The 17,317-nt window shown below is 46.7% G+C and overlaps 1 protein-coding gene across 1 annotated transcript in view; it reads left to right on the plus strand.

Moving 5' to 3' along the window:
* The window catches only part of SETD1B (SET domain containing 1B, histone lysine methyltransferase), a 47,756-nt gene extending 30,832 nt beyond the window's left edge, over positions 1–16,924 (plus strand). Inside the window, exons 8-18 of the mRNA XM_039560943.1 lie at positions 1,821–1,991; positions 2,909–2,996; positions 3,806–4,023; positions 4,256–4,385; positions 5,070–5,531; positions 7,321–8,877; positions 10,235–10,401; positions 10,618–10,749; positions 10,853–10,972; positions 11,317–11,454; positions 12,159–16,924. Coding sequence (XP_039416877.1) covers positions 1,821–1,991; positions 2,909–2,996; positions 3,806–4,023; positions 4,256–4,385; positions 5,070–5,531; positions 7,321–8,877; positions 10,235–10,401; positions 10,618–10,749; positions 10,853–10,972; positions 11,317–11,454; positions 12,159–12,332 — 3,357 coding nt within the window. The 3' untranslated portion in view covers positions 12,333–16,924. The remainder of the gene's footprint in view (positions 1–1,820; positions 1,992–2,908; positions 2,997–3,805; positions 4,024–4,255; positions 4,386–5,069; positions 5,532–7,320; positions 8,878–10,234; positions 10,402–10,617; positions 10,750–10,852; positions 10,973–11,316; positions 11,455–12,158) is intronic.
* The last annotated feature ends 393 nt before the right edge of the window (positions 16,925–17,317 follow it).

Here is a 17,317-nt window from a genome sequence, read left to right on the forward strand (position 1 = left end):
GGCTGGCGTGACGTGCAGCAGAAACCTCTCCTCCTGACTAATGCTCAGAGCTTTTCTCCTGCCAGCGAGCGTGTGCTGACAGTCTTGGAGGAGGCCCCTGAGTTTCCAGGGCAATGAAGGAAACAGATCCAGCAAATAGTTGCAAAAACAGCAACTGAAATACTCTAGAAATTGTTTTAAACCAGACATCTGCTGTGAAGAAGCAGAAGCAAGTCAAGGCAGATCTTCAGGCTCTTTTACATCCTGAGCTATGGCTGGATTTGGTGTGTTCTTCCCTCACCTGGGATTTGTAAACCATTTTGGGAAGGGAAGCTGACTGTACCACAGTCCTTGCCACAGGTTATGTTGGATGTGAGCAGTGTAATTGAAAATATGAAATTGCTGCATGGAAAACCACTGTGCTTTCTGTCTGGGCACAGAGATGCCAGAACCATTTCTGCCCCAGGGCATGTGTTACTGCTGTGTGCAGAAAAACCCCACAGATTCCAGAGCCTCCTTTCTGCTAGGGCTGAGCACCCCTGGCATTGGGGTGGGACAGGATTCCTTCTCAGTCACAAGCTGCCTGCTTTTGCAGAAAACAAAATATGAATATTCAGCTTAAGCTGTACCTTCCTATTGCTGGTGTCTGTGTGTGTGTGAGGATGAGGCAACTGAGCTCCTTGGTGGCAGCTGGAGGTCAGTTCCCCATGTGCTCTGCAGTCACACTGATTCTGGCTGCTATATTCCATCAAAAGCAGCTGATTGATTGATTCCAACTCTGGCAGTTGATTGACTTCCAAGAGACATCATGCCTAGGTAAAAGATGGGAGGGCTCAAGGATAAAGCTGGTGTCCTGGCTCAGGCAGGGTGGAAAACAAATGGGGTGAAAGCTGTGAAAGGAGCACGTTGCTAGGGAAGGCAGCACATCCCATGAACCTTTTCTGCCTGAGCTGGGGGAAAGCTTTTCCTTGTTCCCAAATCTAGTGGTGGGTCAGGTTTGAAAGCCTGAATAAGATGCATTAAGCAGAGTGCCAGGGATAAGCAGTCACCCCTGGCCATGGAGTGCTGCCGCTTGGATTCTCTGCTTGATATTCCCATTAGTCTTGTTCCCTTATGAGTGGGAAAGCTGAGCTTGTGCTGCCTCTTTGGTGATTCCAGCCCACTTCAGCATGTGAGCTCTGTTAGGGTGTGCAAGAGGGCGTGTTGTGCCATGGGCTGATGCAAGTGAGTGTCACCTCCAGTGCCCCTGGCTCGGGCAGAGCATGACATACCATCACGTGTGACATTCTCCCAGCTTGTCCACCTCTCCACAGCTGCAGAGGTCTGAATTCCTGCTCTTCCCTCACAGCTTGGCTCTGGTGAAAAAGGATTTGTTGAGGCTGTGCGTCTATTTTGTAGACCCTTTGGTGTTTCAACTAAATATTTGGATGTTCCTGTTCGAGGACTGGAGCCTTCTGACAGGTTTTGTGGACTTGGGCTGTGGTTGCTAAGGAAACACAAGGATGTGTGTGATTTTTGATGCACTATATTTGGCCTTACACTCAAAAGAAGGAAGGTGTTCCCAACTGGAAGGTCTGGAATTGCTTTCAGTTATGTGGGTTGGCAAAGAAAGGTAAATAACACGTTGTTGGGCTGACTTGCCTAAAGCACACTCCAATTATTTGTATTATTATGTGCAGCTCTATTTCCTTTCAGGTGTGGGGCACCTTCAGATGCCCTCAGAGAAACTGATGCCCGGGCAGGGCAGTGATATTTCCCAAACCTCGACTGTCTAAATGGTTTCCAGAGTTTGTGTCCTTCCCAGGAAACTTCCCCTCTCAAATGTGCCTTCTCTGTTGCAGGCATCTCTCACTCCAGTGAAGTCTGGAGGAGAATTGGAGGAAAAACCAAAGCCGAAGGATCGAATCGCCTCTTGTCTTTTGGAGAACTGGAACAAAGGAGAAGGGCTGGGATATGAGGCAATCGGCTTGGGCATTGGGTTACGAGGGGCCATCCGGCTGCCATCCTTCAAGGTGAAAACAAAAAACTGTCTTCCTTATGCTGACATCCCCCAGAGGAGCCTTAGGAGGACAGACCTCGCTAGGTTTGTGCCCCAGAGCCCGCAGGCTGTTCACCCCACTCTGTGTTCTTTCAGGGAGTTGCTTCTGACCCCCCAGGACCAGAGCAAGGACCCTCTGTTCCAGCTTTAGCTTTTCATCCTCCACTTGTGTGAATTGTCACACAATAGGGGATCTCCCTGCTCTGCAAGGGAAAGGGGACATTTGCCTGTGTTTAGGACACAGCGTTTCAGCATTATCATAAAAAATACACTTACGCTCATAGTGCTTTCCACAGTTCTTGTTTTGGTTGGAATGTCTGATAGTTTGGCAGCTGAGTCTCACCTGAAGTTTGCTTAAACTCAGTCTCCTCAGAAGCACAGGGTATCCATTTTAAAAAGTATTTGCATAAAAAATTGAAAGTATCTTGAAAGAAGTGTGGGGTAGGGGAGTGTAGAGGGCTTCCCTGAAATTAGGATTTTTGAATGCACAGAAGGTGCAAGTAAAGGTTTGGGATGAGAGATTCTGCAGTCTTTATTTAGAGTAAAACTTGCTTTGAGGTTCTTTAAGATGCCGTGGATTTAGGCTCTCTTTCTGTTCTGCCACAATCTCAGACACATGGATTTGTCGAGTTTTCCCTGTCATCCTCAAAGTACCTGGTGATGACATGCACCATGCTGGTACCCGGGGTGTTTTCATGCAAATTGAAGGGGTAGAGTTTCATTCAGAGTGAAATTCTGTTTGCAAGCAAATAAAGAGATCAAGAGCTGGGAAGTGGCCCTTGGTTTCTGCTGTAAGTGACCACAGCAAAGCAAAGAAGTGGCAATTTGCTTAAGAAGTTGATTTCTGCTGTTTCTAAACTTTCAGAAATGCTAATTGTGTCTTTTGTTCAGGTGAAAAGAAAGGAGCCACCTGAAGCTGCCTCAGCAGGAGATCAGAAGAGAATCCGGCCTTCTACTTCTGTGGATGATGAAGATGAAGGTTTGCAAAGCGCATTTGTTTGATACATAAGAGCAGATGCAAACCCCACGAAAGCTGAATCCCTTTAAACTTCACAGCAGTGTGCTCGCTTACAGTTAAACACAGAGTCAAGGATCTGAGCCAAACCCTGCTTCTCACAGAGCTCTGATCAGCTGGGAGATGGCCCCTCTGGGTTCAATTATCTGAAATTCACTGGTGGAAAGTTTAAGACCCACATTTTAAGAATAACTCATAACCTATTTTAGCTGTGCTGGGCCCCAGCAGAAGGAGCTCAGATGGGTTCACGGGCTGTTTGGGGTGTGCTCACAGCTCACTGGGACGTGGTGGGAGGAAGCACGTAACAGTTTGCTCTGCATTTGATTTGAAAAAGAAACCAAAGTTATTTGCCAGAAAAATATGTTTGAAAATATCTTAACATTATTTCCTGTAACTAGGGAAGACAAAGCTTTGAATACCCTTTGTTTTGCATAAAAACATAAGTTCATTTTAAAGTTGATTCAGATTAACAAGTGGGTTTGAAGCCAAAAAATGGGAAAAAAAAGGATTAAATTCAGGTTACCTGTCCTGACCTCAGTCATGCTATGTCTGCTGTCTGCTCTGCGTAGGGAGTGTCAGCTTTGGCTGCCTACATTTTGCCATCAGCACTGTTCACTGTGACATCAGCAAGTCCCTGTAAGCCTGGGGACCCACACCACATGGGCACATTGCTCCTAACTTTGATCTTCCCAAAGAAATTTCCCTTATGTAGTTAACTCTTTCCATCCTTTCCAAGGTATTTGATGGTAATTTCTGTTGCTTTTGCTCCTCAGAGTCGGAGAGGGACAGGGATGCTTCTGATACAACATCTGACCTGTCAAAGAAGGATGCAGAGGCAGTGGGGCTGCGACGGCGACCAGCAAGGCCATTGGAGCTCGACAGCGAGGGAGAAGAGGGAGATGAGACATCAGGGAAAGAAGAGGAGTCCTCCTCAGAGAAGGAAGAGGAGCAGGAAGAAGAGGGAGGCTTGGTGAAAGCAGCACCTGGCAAGGTGTGTTGGTTTGTGACTGCGATTTCAATGCTGTTTGTCATTAAAAGGGGGCCTGGTAATGCCAAATGCTAAAGTTCCCTTTTCTAGGAGATGAGTGCTCCTGTCCTCACAGAACCTCTGTCAGGTCACTCCCTCTTCAGGTTCTCTGACCAGCCTCCCTGATGGTTACTGTACTGACAGCCAGGTCGCAGGGTCAGGCACTGTTCATTTTTGGCAATGCTTTCTTGCAAAGGAGGAAGAGGAGGATGAGGAGGATGAAGATGATGAGGATGAAGATGATGATGAAGACGAGGATGAAGATGATGAGGAGGAGACGGGCATAGACACAAGTGACAAGGAGGAGGAGCAGGACTCCGAGGAGGGTAAGAGCTCCAGTGGAAGCAGCAAGTGTCACCACAGGGTCAGCTGTGGTCTCCCTTTTGCCTTTGTGAGCTGATTTTGTTACTTGTGCACCTGCTTTCACTGATGGGCAGTTTTACACAAGAAAATGCACAGAGGTATTTTTAATTATTACCTGTGAGATTTCCATGATCCCTCAGTCAGTGGGTCCCTTTACAGTAGCTCTCCAGTCCCTACCTGATCTCAGCCCAACCTGGCAGAGGGGCAGAGGTCTCAAAGCCAGTTAAATGTGTGCTTGTTTTGTGAAACGGGAGTGGCTGGGAGGAGAAGGGACCAGATTTCAGACAAGGGTAATTTGGCTGCTAATAACTCTGTCCTATCAATCACTTTCTGCCCTGGAAGGTGGTAGTTTCCACTTTCTAAGACCATGTGTAAAGGCAGCAGAAAATCTTAGTAAAAGATACAATGCACCAAGAGACCCACGTGGGCAGCACTGCTCCTGGAACTGCCTGTTGTATGGTGATTGTTGTAAGCAGCCAGAGACAGGATTTATAAATCTCTGCAAAAATAAATAAATTGGGAGCCACTCCTTTGCACCCACACGCTGCTGTTGATGCTGTTTCCACACTTTTGTAGCGGAAGGGATATTTGCCCCTCATTGTTTAATAAAGCCAGAAAGCAGAACTAATGGCAGTTTGTTCTTGTAGATGTAGCAAGTCCCTCGTCTTCCAAGGCTGAAGTTGAATCATCTGATGAAAGTGAGGACTCCTCTGAATTCGAATCAAGTTCTGACTCGGATGATGAAGATGAGGAGGATGATGATGATGAAGATGAGGAGGAGGAAGAGGAGGAAGAGGTGGCTGAAGATCAAGGCAGAGAAGCCATGGTTGCTGAGCCAGAGCATGAACCTGCTGGTCATGAGCTTCCTGAGGATGAGAGGGAGACTATTTTGGACCTGTATCCTGTGGATGACTACATGGATGCAACAGGCTTGGGACTTGCCGAGCCAGCTTTGGCAGTGAAAGATGAAGGCAGTGAAGAAATCAAGGCAGAGGAAAGTGAGTGTGGCCAAGTCCCGGGGGCATCTCTTGCTGCTGAAACTCTGAAACACTTGGTTATGGAAAGAGACCAGGAGACAAAACTTGCACTCTCTCCCATCTGTAGGCCAGGTATGCCCTTCCATGTGCTTTGGAGTTTTGTTACTACGTTTCCAAGTAAATTTTCTCACAGTGCCCAATATGCATGGGTTTGTATTTCCCTTGTTCTCTTTCTTCCTCCAGTCTTGGCTCTAGGCTAGGGGATTATCTGTGCAGGGAAAGAGGTCTGTGCTGAACTTTCCTTCCTAGTAAGGAGCTTTACATGAGCCATCTGCTACTAAAAATACTGTGGTTACTGTATCCAGAATCTTATCCTGGGCCAGTTTAGTTGGAGTCCTACCGGAACTGAACAGTTGTCATCATCTGAGGGTGACTGATCGGGTGGTGTGGTGGCTGAAGCTCAAGATAGAAAAGCCATGGCTGCTAAAACAGAGCAGGAATGTCACTACTGGCTCTTTTTGGATTTAATATCAAAGCAGTATATGACAGGGAAGCTGCATGGGGCAGGTGAGGGGAGTCTCAGAGTTATGTTTGGTTCCTAGTATTATTTGTGGGGGTTTTTGTCACTTACTCCTTTTAAAGGAGTGATACTCTCTAGTTTTCTGGAAGAAGGAAATTATTTTCAGTCAATACAGAGTTGTATTTAACCCAAGGAAATTGGAAACCTTTTACTAGAGCAGGAGTGAGATGTATAGTGCTTGACAAATTTGGCAACTAGGGGGAATCTAAAAGTTAAAATTGGAGCCAACAGGGAGGGCACATCTAGTGGGGCCTGCTGTGGAGCCTTGGGCAGCACTGAGGTGTCTGAGGATTAGGCAGTATTTTGCCACTTGGAGAGCTAAAAATCCAGTCCCTGCACAGGGTGTCACTCCTTGGCTGCTGCAAAATCTGAAAGTCACAGAGCAGTAAAATGTTAAACTGGGCAGGGCAAAGAAGAACTGGTTTTGCATGAATCCTTTCTAGAGCAGGTCAGCATGCAGAAAGGATGTAAAATTGAGGACACCTGCATTTGAGCACCATGACATGTGTAAGGAGCTTTCCAAGTAAGCTGTGGGAACAAGCTCTAACATTGTTCTTGAGCAGCCCAGCCCTGTCATACAGGAGTTGCAGGGCTCAGACCCTTCTCCAGCAGCCCTGGTTTGTTCAGTGCAAACAGGGAATGCTTCCCTTCCAACTCCCTGGGCATTTTAACCTCCTTTCGTTCTCCCACTTGAAAATGTTATTTTGAGCTGCCTAACAAGATTCACCGTTGATTCCTTTTGGAGCTGGCCCTAAGTGGGTAAATAAACTCCAGACAAATGAGGCTGCTGCAGGGAGAGCAGCATATAAATTGCCTCATTGATACCATCTGAGTGTCTCCTCATCCATTACAAGGCCTTCCCATTTCCTTCATGTGTTGTTCAGGAGTGTTCTGCTCCTCCTTTCACTGCTCCCTCCTTGGAGAGCTGAGGGTGCTCCTTGGCCTGCAATTAGTTTAGTTCCCACATTAGAAAAGGTGATAGCTCTGGGCTCTGACAGCTCTCCTCCAAAGTCCTCGCCCCACAATCCTCTCCTTCCTTTAATGTCTGTACAAAAGGTTGTCAGGGCTTTTGAAAGCAGAGAAACCTTCGTTCTGGTCTGTGTCGTAGCTAATCCTCAAATTAATAGTGCGGGTTTTTTATGGTCCATTAGGAAAGTGTGTGGTAGTGTCTAATTACTCTACACTCTGTGCCTCCAAAATGTAAAGCACTGGAGTTTTAAAGCCTCCCAGTGGAATTGAGCTGTTCTGTAATTGTGGCATCTTAAACATGCCTTTACTAGCAAGTGGCAAGTAACCAAGTGGAGGCAAAGCTCCTGATTCTCCTCTCTTTTCCCTTTTCAGAGGAAGAGTCCGAACCCACTTCCATGCTGGAGGCAGAGGTACAGGAAGGTCCAAAGCCTGCATCTCAAGATGAGGAGGCAACGCTCTGTATCTCTGCTCCAGTGGGAGTCTTTGGAGAACCTCTGCCCAGCAAAAGCAGTTTCTTTGGCAAGTCTGAGGACAGCACTTTGGAAGGCCGAGTTAAAGCAAAGCCGCCATCGGCAGCGGAGGAGGACGAGCGGCTGCCTCGTACGCCTGGACGGGAGGTGATGATCCACTCGGAGACTGAGACTCTTCTGCTTCCAGCCCACAAGGTGCCATCCTCCATGCTTCCCCTGCCATCAACTCCTGGCAAGGAAGAATCTTTAGTCCCTCCAGAAAAGTTCCCTGAACAATTAATGGTGACCAAAACATCCGTGGAAGAAGAGATTCCTAGGACTCCCGGGCGGGACATTTTGGCCAAGTCTTCACACCCCCTCGCGAAGTCACAGAGCACGGACACTGTTCCAGCCACGCCAGGAAGTGATGCTCCCCTTACAGGAAGTAGCTTGACCCTCAGTTCCCCTCAAGTCCCAGGGAGCCCCTTTTCCTACCCATCCCAATCTCCTGGCATTAACAGTGGCATTCCTCGGACTCCTGGGAGAGATTTCAATTTCACCCCTACTTTCCCAGAGGCTGGTGCTACCATTCCTTGCCTTCTGTCTGGCAAGAAACAGTCAGAGGATGAACTAGAGGAGAAACCCTCTAAAGAGCCTCTTGGTGCTTCCCTTACGATCAGCATGAACAGTGTTCCTTCCCCTATCCCCTTTGCCAGCCCCCCGCAAGCAGATTTCCACATGGACATGGGTTTGCCACCTGATGAGCCAATACCTGTAGCAGCCCTGCCGTGCATGCATGGAGATGGAAGAATGCCCATCGAGGAATGCAAGGCAGAAGTGAAACCTGGTTTGCTCTCCCCAGAACTACCCCCTGGGGCTTCTATTCTTCCTCCCCCACCACCACCTTCTGTTCTTCCCAAAAGGAGGCCGGGTCGGCCGAGGCGGTCCCCACCTTCTGTCCTCTCGCTGGATGTGTACCCAGGCAAAACCATAGAACCTCCTCCCGTGCCAGTGGCCTTGGTGGAAGGTGCTATGGGCAAAGAGCTGTTGAGTGGACATCCTGATGCCTACTATGGACTGAAAGACCCTGAAGCCGTCACCCTGGACTTCAGGAATGATGGTTTCCATGAGAAAATAGCAGCTGAGACAGTTGCAGAGAAACTGCCATTCAAGGAACTGGAGAACCAGTGGAATGAAGACTTCAAGGAAGAAGAAGCTCACGCAAAACCTAAGAGACAGTGGCGAAGGCAGAAGAAGACATCTGAGGAGCTGCCAGTGATCCCTTCCCCCGAGTATTCCCCGCCCCGGCCGCAGTTCAGGCCGCGCTCCGAGTTTGAGGAGATGACCATTTTGTATGATATCTGGAACGGAGGCATAGATGAGGAGGATATCAAATTCATGTGTATCACATACGACCGCTTGTTACAGCAGGACAATGGTATGGACTGGCTCAATGACACCCTGTGGGTTTTCCATCCTTATATCCTTTCTCACTGTATTGGCAACACGTGTGAGATGCATGAGATGGTGGCTGGCTAGGACTTCAAATGCAAAAGGCTCTTTGTTGGTGGGAGAACCAGTTGCTTACAGGAATAGCAATTGCTTGGATGAGCAGGGAATTTTAGGCTGTTTTATTCTCTGAAGCTGCAATACAAAAATACTGCATAAGTGGCTGTTCTTGCTGCACGTTCAGTCTGGGACTGCAGGGACAGTCTGTAGGCACCTCTTCTGGGGAGGTTTCCTTCCTAGTTTGAGAAGCTTCTGTCTGCATGTAACCAGACTTTTTTTCCAGTTTGCCCGTGGAATTTCTAGTCTGCACGTACAGAGCTTTCACTTGGAGCTAAAACTCGCTGTAAAAATAATCTCACCATCTGTGCCCAAAATGATGAGTTAGTGGTTCTCACAGCTTTAACTTGCTTTGAGTTTGAAATACTGATAAAATCAGTGGTTTCTAGGTGGCACATCAGGGCTCTATGTGTGTGCAGCCATCAGTAGTGATCTCCAGAGCAGAGCCTAAAAGACTGTTCTTAAAACCTCAGAACTCTCCTGTAGTGTTTTTAGGAAGGATATACAGGTTTATGTGTTGAAGAAGACAAACACACCACCTTGTGTGTTTGTCTAGATATATACTAGAGATTGTGTGAAGTTCAGATATCTTCATCCCTTGCTTCCTGCAAGACAGGAAAGCAAAACCAAAAAAGCCCAAACCACCTAAAACAGTCGGTGATAACTAACAACCCATAGTGAAAATAAATCTGTTTCCCTGATGATAAGGATTATATTGTAACAGCAAAATTACACTCACTTTTTAAGCCACTTAAAAATCACCTTGAGTTCATCCTGTGCCATACTGCATGACAAGGGTGAAAGTACCTGCAGGCTCACCTGCTTTGCAGCAAACCCTCAGCACTCCGGTTTTGAGGCAGTCACCTCTTGGTTTTTATGGTCCCTCTGCTTCAATTTTCTGGTGTTGAAGATATGTTTTGCCTCACAGGGAGCATTTTTGGGTCAGTCTCAGTTGTAGCCTTCATGGCTGTGTCTGTGGGGTGAGCTGGCAGTAGTGCAGCTCCACTGTCCTTCCAGGAACCAAAGCCCTGAAGGTGCCTTCAAACCTGAAGGTTTGTAATGTGTGTCTGAAGGAGCTGATTTCCCAAGGCTGGTGAGAGCAGCATCTCTCCAAGGCCTTTGGGCTGAGGACATCTCAGTAGCAGTGTTATTTTTTGCAACCCCACAAAACCTTCCTAATTTTCCATGCTCCTGGTGTTAGCTTTGTGCAACTGTAGCAAGTTTAGTCTGATATCCATCTCTGGCTGTGTTTCTCCTTAACTTCTTGACACCTACCAGCTTTTCTACCCCCAAGAAGAAGAAGCGGGATGACGGGATGCGGGAGCACGTGACGGGCTGTGCACGGAGCGAAGGCTATTACAAAATTGATAAGAAGGACAAACTCAAATACCTCAACAATAGCCGAGCTTTTGCAGAGGAGCCTCCAGCTGACACACAGGTGAGGAATCGTGCTCCACGAGTGCCAGGTGTGAATGGGATTTGGTTTTACACTCTGTCACACACAGTAGGTGCTTCCTGTCGTGCTGGGGCTGTGTGGGAAGTGTTAATGTTTGATGTCAGGTGTTCTGTGGTGATGTGTTGTAGCATGAGGGGCTGCTCACAGGGAGCCTGCAGGGTGTTGGGTCAGCTTTGAATCACCCATTTGTCCTCTCAGGGTATGAGCATCCCTGCCCAACCTCATGCTTCCACCCGGGCTGGTTCTGAGAGGCGATCAGAGCAACGCAGGCTCCTCTCCTCCTTCACTGGTAGCTGTGACAGTGACCTGCTCAAGTTCAACCAGCTCAAGGTAGATCACCCCCTGCTGCAAATTTTGGACCCACAGACATCCTTTCCCTTTCTGTGCTGTGGCTAATTCAGGGCTGGGGTTTTGGGGTGTTTTCTTCATGCAGTTCCGGAAGAAAAAGCTAAAATTCTGCAAGAGTCACATTCACGACTGGGGCCTTTTTGCTATGGAGCCCATTGCAGCTGATGAGATGGTGATTGAATACGTGGGTCAGAACATCAGGCAGGTAAGCTGTGTGTGAAATCTGAGCAAATACCAGCCCTGGAAGAAGTCCTTGAGTATAACAGCAAGGGTTGGAGTCCTGGGTTGGAGGCATCAGCTCTGTGGGCTGGGCAGAGGTTGACATACGGCTTGGAGGTACAGGGGTGGGATTTTCAACAACCCATGGAAACTGAGCACTCCGGAGAATCCTCCTTAAGAGGCCCATCCTGAACTGTGTTCTCTTGGGGTGATGGGGGTTGTATAAAGCCCCAGTGCCTGGTGCAGGAGAGCTCAGGGGAGCCTTGTGTAGGTGGCTGCTCACAGGTCAGTTGCTCAGCGTGGCCTGAGCCTGCCTGGGGGTTCCTGCAGGTCATTGCTGACATGCGTGAGAAGCGATACGAGGATGAAGGCATCGGCAGCAGTTACATGTTCAGAGTTGACCACGACACCATCATCGATGCCACCAAATGCGGGAACTTCGCCAGGTTTATCAATCACAGCTGCAATGTGAGTACCGTGTCCTCGCCTGTCACTGTTCCCTGACATGCTGATAAACCCGGGGAGTCCCTGCCAGCCTTGACTGGGGTGCTCAGAAGTGGCAGGGGGGTGCAGGGTTGTGATTAAATGTTAATGAATCACAGCAGATCAGAGCAGGGTCTAAAGTAGTGTAAAGAGGTTGGAGAGACCTGAGAAATGAAACATGCAGGGAGACTGAGTGCACTCAAAAGCCCTCCTGACTGTCTTGGGGGACCCTGATGGACACTGAGCAAGCAAATCTAACAAATATTTCCTCAAAACATACCAAATATCAGCTGTGGGAACAGCTTCTAGTGCCCACATGAGAAAATATTCCCTGCTGTTTTCCCCCTCTGCTCTGTGCTGCAGTCTGCACTCAGACTTGCCTGCCTGGCCAAAATATTAAGCACTGAGCTGCTCTTAACCTGTGACAAATTTGGTGGAGCATCATCCAGGCTCTTTTGCGCCACAAATGACCAGAATGTGGATATTTTGGAGCAGCACAAGGAGGGCTGCTCTGTTTTCTGGCTTCATGCCTCCCTCCCTAGGATTGCCCTGGGTCCAGGCTCTGGAAGCATGGCTGAGGCTGTCTCGGGAAAGGATGGCCCCATTTTATTTTATCTTGGAATGATTGTGTGGAGGCTGGGAAGCCATGGCCCTCAGAACCATCATCACCTGTTCTGTCACCCTTGCAGCCAAATTGTTATGCTAAAGTGATCACGGTGGAGTCTCAGAAGAAGATCGTTATCTACTCCAAGCAGCACATCAATGTGAACGAGGAAATTACCTACGACTACAAGTTTCCAATTGAGGATGTAAAAATCCCGTGTCTCTGTGGCTCTGAGAACTGCAGGGGAACCCTGAACTGAACTCAAGGTTTCTCGTCACACTTGCACCTTCGGCCATGTCAAAACTGTGGTAACCAGGTGTGGTTGCACTTTGCCAAAAAAAGAGGAAAAAAAAAAACAACAGAAAAAAGGAAGAAAAAAATTTAAAAGCAAAAAAAATACTTAAAAAAAAAAAAAAAGGAAAAAGAGAAGAAAACCAAGCAAGTTTCGCACTTCTGCCAGGATCACGAGTGAAAGCAAAAAGCGCACACGCTTACGAGGACTGTTCATGTTTCAGGTGCTCTTTCCTTTTCAGATCCAACACGCACACAAAAAGGTGGCTACCTTTTGTGGCATGGTCTATCCAAACACTAGCTTCTCTGTTCAGTCCCTACAGTAATGCTCCGTAATGGGATAATGGTACCTTTTTTTTTAGTTGTTGTTATAAACCTTCATCTTTTCATAAATGCTGCTACCTTTTTCTCATCAGTTTCGTTGGCTGAAAAAGACATTCAACGTTTAAATGTGAAGCAGAGACTGAAAATGCCATAATAGGGTTTGTTGGGAGCTTGATTGGCTGAAATTGCACAGATTTCTCAGAGTAAGCTGTAAATAAATGTAAGGTTGATGTTACAGAGCAAGCCAGAGGCTTGAGGGTGTGTGAATGAGTGTGTGCGTGTGCTTAGGGGGGTGTGTGTGTGTGTGTGTGGAGATGTGTCCGTAGTGAAACTAGAGCTGAACTGTCCTGCCTTTTCATTAGGGATGAGCCTGAACAAGTCCCCTCAGCCAGACCCCTGGGGCAGAGTCAGGTCAGCCAGACCTCAGCTCCCCTCCTTGGGCTCCTCTCTCATTTTCTATGCCATGCTGGTCCATGGGGGATCAAAACCTCTGCACCTGCCTGTGAGAAACCCTTGGATACTGCAGTCACTAGGAAGAAGTGGAGTCAGCTGTGCAGCTGTAGCATCGTGTGGCCTTTGGGGATGCCCATTCCTTGGAGATGGGCTTGTCTTGCTTGCAGAGGAGGCTGAGATTAAGAGGACAGCTCAGCCCTTGTTTACGCTGTAGAAATCCTGCCCTGCTTGCAAGCAAAGACTACGGCCCACATTGTAGCAGGATTTTCTTCCTGTGGATGGGAAGCAGGCTGATGTGTGACTTGTATTCATTTTTTCTCACTTTCATCTGCATTTCCCTGCCCTTCCAGTGTTTTACGTGGAGTATTTGCTCTGTCCTTGGATGTGGGAGATGCCTCCTGTGATAGGAGCAAGCTGTGCCCCGCTCTCCTCCCTCTGTTACTCAGTAACTTGGCCTGGGGTGGTCCTATCCCTCCAGAAAATCATGGTAAAAGTGTCCCTGAGAGCAATCCTGTCCCCCCCCCATCTATAGCATGGGAATGAATGCTTCTCTAAATTTGGAAGGCACGTTTTAAAATGATTTCTCAATGTATTTTGTCCTTGTAGATATGCTGAGGTGAAGGTTGCAGTTTTTCAAGAGGTTCCATTTAAAAATGGGACAAAACACCAAAAAACCAGCTCTTTGGATGAGATCTGGAAATGTTATGCGACCATTCAGGTATAGACAGGATCAGTTTTTCAATTTGCATTTAATTTCTCCTGCTTTAAAAGTAGAGATTAGTTGTACTAAACCCTTTTTAATTGGCTTGTAAGGGGAAGTTGCAATGTCATTATGAAATGGGAAGATTATCTGCATAACTAAACACCTTCTCCCCACAGAACAAATTGCGCAGCTGTGTTCTTGTAGCCTTTCCAAACCTCCCCGAGCAGAGGTGACAACCTTGCAGAGGAGGTTCCTGGAAGTTTTTTCAGCTGTTCCATGGAGTTGCCAGGCCTGCACTGCAGCGTGGAGCTTGTAATGTAGGTTAGACCTCTGCCTCTGAATTTCTTTTTCAGACAAAAGGTCTGATAGAGCAGGAATACACAGACTGCTACAAGCTGCCTTAATACCACCTGTGTTTCTGTCTGAGGGCGAGCAAATTGTCTCTGAGATTGGACAGTCCATGGTCCATCTCTGCTTTTGTTTCAGTTCAGTTTTGTTGTTTTCCCCCCCTTTCTCCATAAATCTCTCCAGCAACTGGGTGTTGGTGACCCAGAACCTAAAATTGTGAGAAGCACAAGTTTCTGTCACTGAATGTTGGTTGGAACTGCAGTGGTGGCATTTGGGAGTTAAACCAGCTGCTCAGTTTAGTTGTTATTTTTTTGAATGAGGTTCAATGTGTTGATGCTCCAGTTGGCACCTCTGCAGCTTGGCCTTTGACTTTCAAAGCTTTGGAAATGCACGGAAGTTTCCTGTGTGTCAGAACTGAAGCCCCTGTCCTTGGCCTTCTCCCTCTCTGCTCCATCAAACCAGTGTGTTAATGGTGGATTTGTGGGGGTGAGGACACCCCAAATGGCCCAGCCCTGAGAACCTGCTGGCAGTTCTGTGTTTCCCAGCATATCTGTGTGCTCTGGATGGGATTAGCCCCTGCAGTTTGCCTTAATCCTTGGTGAGGAAGGTGGGGAGGAAGGTCACTGTCACATTCACTGTGTGTTTTTAGGAGCACCAAAGGGATTTGGGTGCCGAAGACCATGAGCACCTAAATCACTGGGGTACTTCTAAAACTGCCTGTAATACATCCCCTTTCAGGATCCCAGACAAATAATGTGAGTTTTTAGAAGAGCTGAGCTCCCAGAAGTTCCCCAGGAAGAAACAGAGCTGTTGAAGCCACAGCACTTCTGAAAAATCATGTTAGTCCGGTCTCAAAGCCAGACCTGAGGCTTCTCTTTTTTTCTCCATAAATCTTGGCTTGCAGAGTCCTAACTGGGAGATATTTTGCCTTGGACTGGGAAGCTGCCTGACCCCCAAATAAATCACTTTAGGGTGAGGACTCCCAAGTCTGATGCAGTGATTTCCATGGGCGCTCTGTCCCTGCCAGCCAGCGGGGTCTCGTTGGGCCAGGGGAGCTCTGCAGCCACAGATGAGGTTTGGGGATGCCTCTAATCCTTTGCCGTGTACTTGGCAAGGGGTGGGATGAGAGGAGGGCAGGAGCTGTGTGGTTCACATTCAGCACAGGCTCCCCAGCACCCCATGGATACAGTGACAGGGATAAAGAGGAACCTCACCAGCCTGTGCTGCTTACAGGGACTGCAGTGCTTTTGTCCAGTGAAAAGCCCATCCCCAAATTTATTGTCACTTCAGCTCGAGCCTAAGACAAGAAAAGAGAGAGACATTGTGCTCCCTGCAAAATTCCATCTCGCTGGGAGGAATGACCCAAGAGAGCAGAGCAAAATTATGGAAATAGAATTTAAGCCTTCAGTTAGCAGCTGGTGTGAGTTCAGGCTGCAGGTGCCTCCCTGCTGGCATCCACGGGATCCATGGGGTTCTCACCTCTCTGCAGTCCCAGGCTGGTCCGTGACTCTCGGGGGTCTGGGAGGGGATGGGGCTCATCTTGCAGTTATTTATATTGTATAGAGCAGCTTATTTCTACAAGGAAGAAAAAAGCAACCATCATTTTTAAACTCCAGCAAATTACACAGTAGTTTCAGTTCCGGTTTCTGTGACCTTTTTCAGGGATCATTTCAGTGCATTTCTGTACAAAATAAAAATTTAAGGAAAAAAAGGATTTTGAAGTATAAAAAAAAATGCATCTTCTGTACATAGGTGAACTCAAGAATCTTCTCTTCAAACACTGTTTCTTGTAGAAACATGTTGAAATTTTTTGCTGATTTCTTTGTACTTCAAGAGCATGTAAATAGTTTATTAAAAGTGACTATTGTAATTTGGAGTTCTTTTAAAACAGATTCCAGCTCTAAATCATGTCGAGATGGGGAGGAAGAAGGACTGAGTATAGCAAAGGAGCTGGTGGCATTTACAGCTTGTGTCAAGCTTTGTATAATGTAAATTCTGTATAAATACGGGGGTTTTTTGTCAAATAAATAGATGAAATTAGAAGCATTAAGAAACTGAAGACAAAAAATTGCCAAGTCAAGGCTTCTTCTTTTCCCCCCTCCCTCAGTCTGAAACCTAATGTGCAAAATCTATTTATTTCAAGCGAGGAAATGTGTACAGTCTAATAGACACCCTAAAATGTATTTAAGCGAATTTGCAACTGGATTTTTTCAGTTTAATATTTGTTTTTTATGAGTTTCCTCCTTAATTGCCACTGTAGGATTTGTCCAAGTGCAAAGAAACACATCAAGAAGGACACTCTAAATCAATGGGGCAGTTTTGAAGCAAAGTGGAAGAACACCCAGCTCCCAATTCTTGCAGTTTTCTGGTTGTTTTAATTCCCAGTGTGGAAATCAAGGGCCTCCTTTAAAAGTAGGCAGGTCAAATGATTTGCAATAAATTAAAAAATTTTTTTTTTTCTAAGTTCCTTTAAAAAAAACAACAACTCTTCTTTGAAGATTTAGGATTTCTGCTTTTTCTTTCGTTAAGCAAATTTATAAATTTAGGGATGTTTTGTGCATATAGAATCTGTCACCAGTATGTATCTTGTTTTGAAGAAAGTGTTTTTGTTGTGGATGTGTCATGCTGTATATATTTGTTCATATTTTTGTGAATTGAATACTATGTACCATTGTATTATAGTAACTTTTATAAAGCAAACCATAAATATACTGACTTTTCTTACAGAAGAATTATGTTGTGCTTAATATATTACCAGGGCAGCTTTCTGCTCTTAGACCTGTGCTGGGAACTGTGTGAGCTCAAGGAGGCAGATCCAGAACAAGAACAGTGTGAAGAACTGGTTTTCAGCAAAGTTTACTGAAAATATTAACTCTGGTGAGCAGGAAATGAATTTAAGCAACATTATATTGCACGAAAGAAATATGTGAGTGATTCAAGTCTATAAACTTTAAGAAATGTCTCAGTATTAAAAATCTTGACAATGCTGCAGAGCTGAAGCAGAGCCCTCCTGACAGGCAAAAGCCCTTAACCACCAGGCAAGGTGTCAGTGATGCTGTGAGGCTGCTGGGGCCAGAGGCTCTTTGGTTTCCTTCTTTTTAAAATCATTTTATTCAAATTGTCAG

The sequence above is a fragment of the Corvus cornix genome, chromosome 15 (assembly GCF_000738735.6).
Source record: "Corvus cornix cornix isolate S_Up_H32 chromosome 15, ASM73873v5, whole genome shotgun sequence".
NCBI lineage: Eukaryota > Metazoa > Chordata > Aves > Passeriformes > Corvidae > Corvus > Corvus cornix.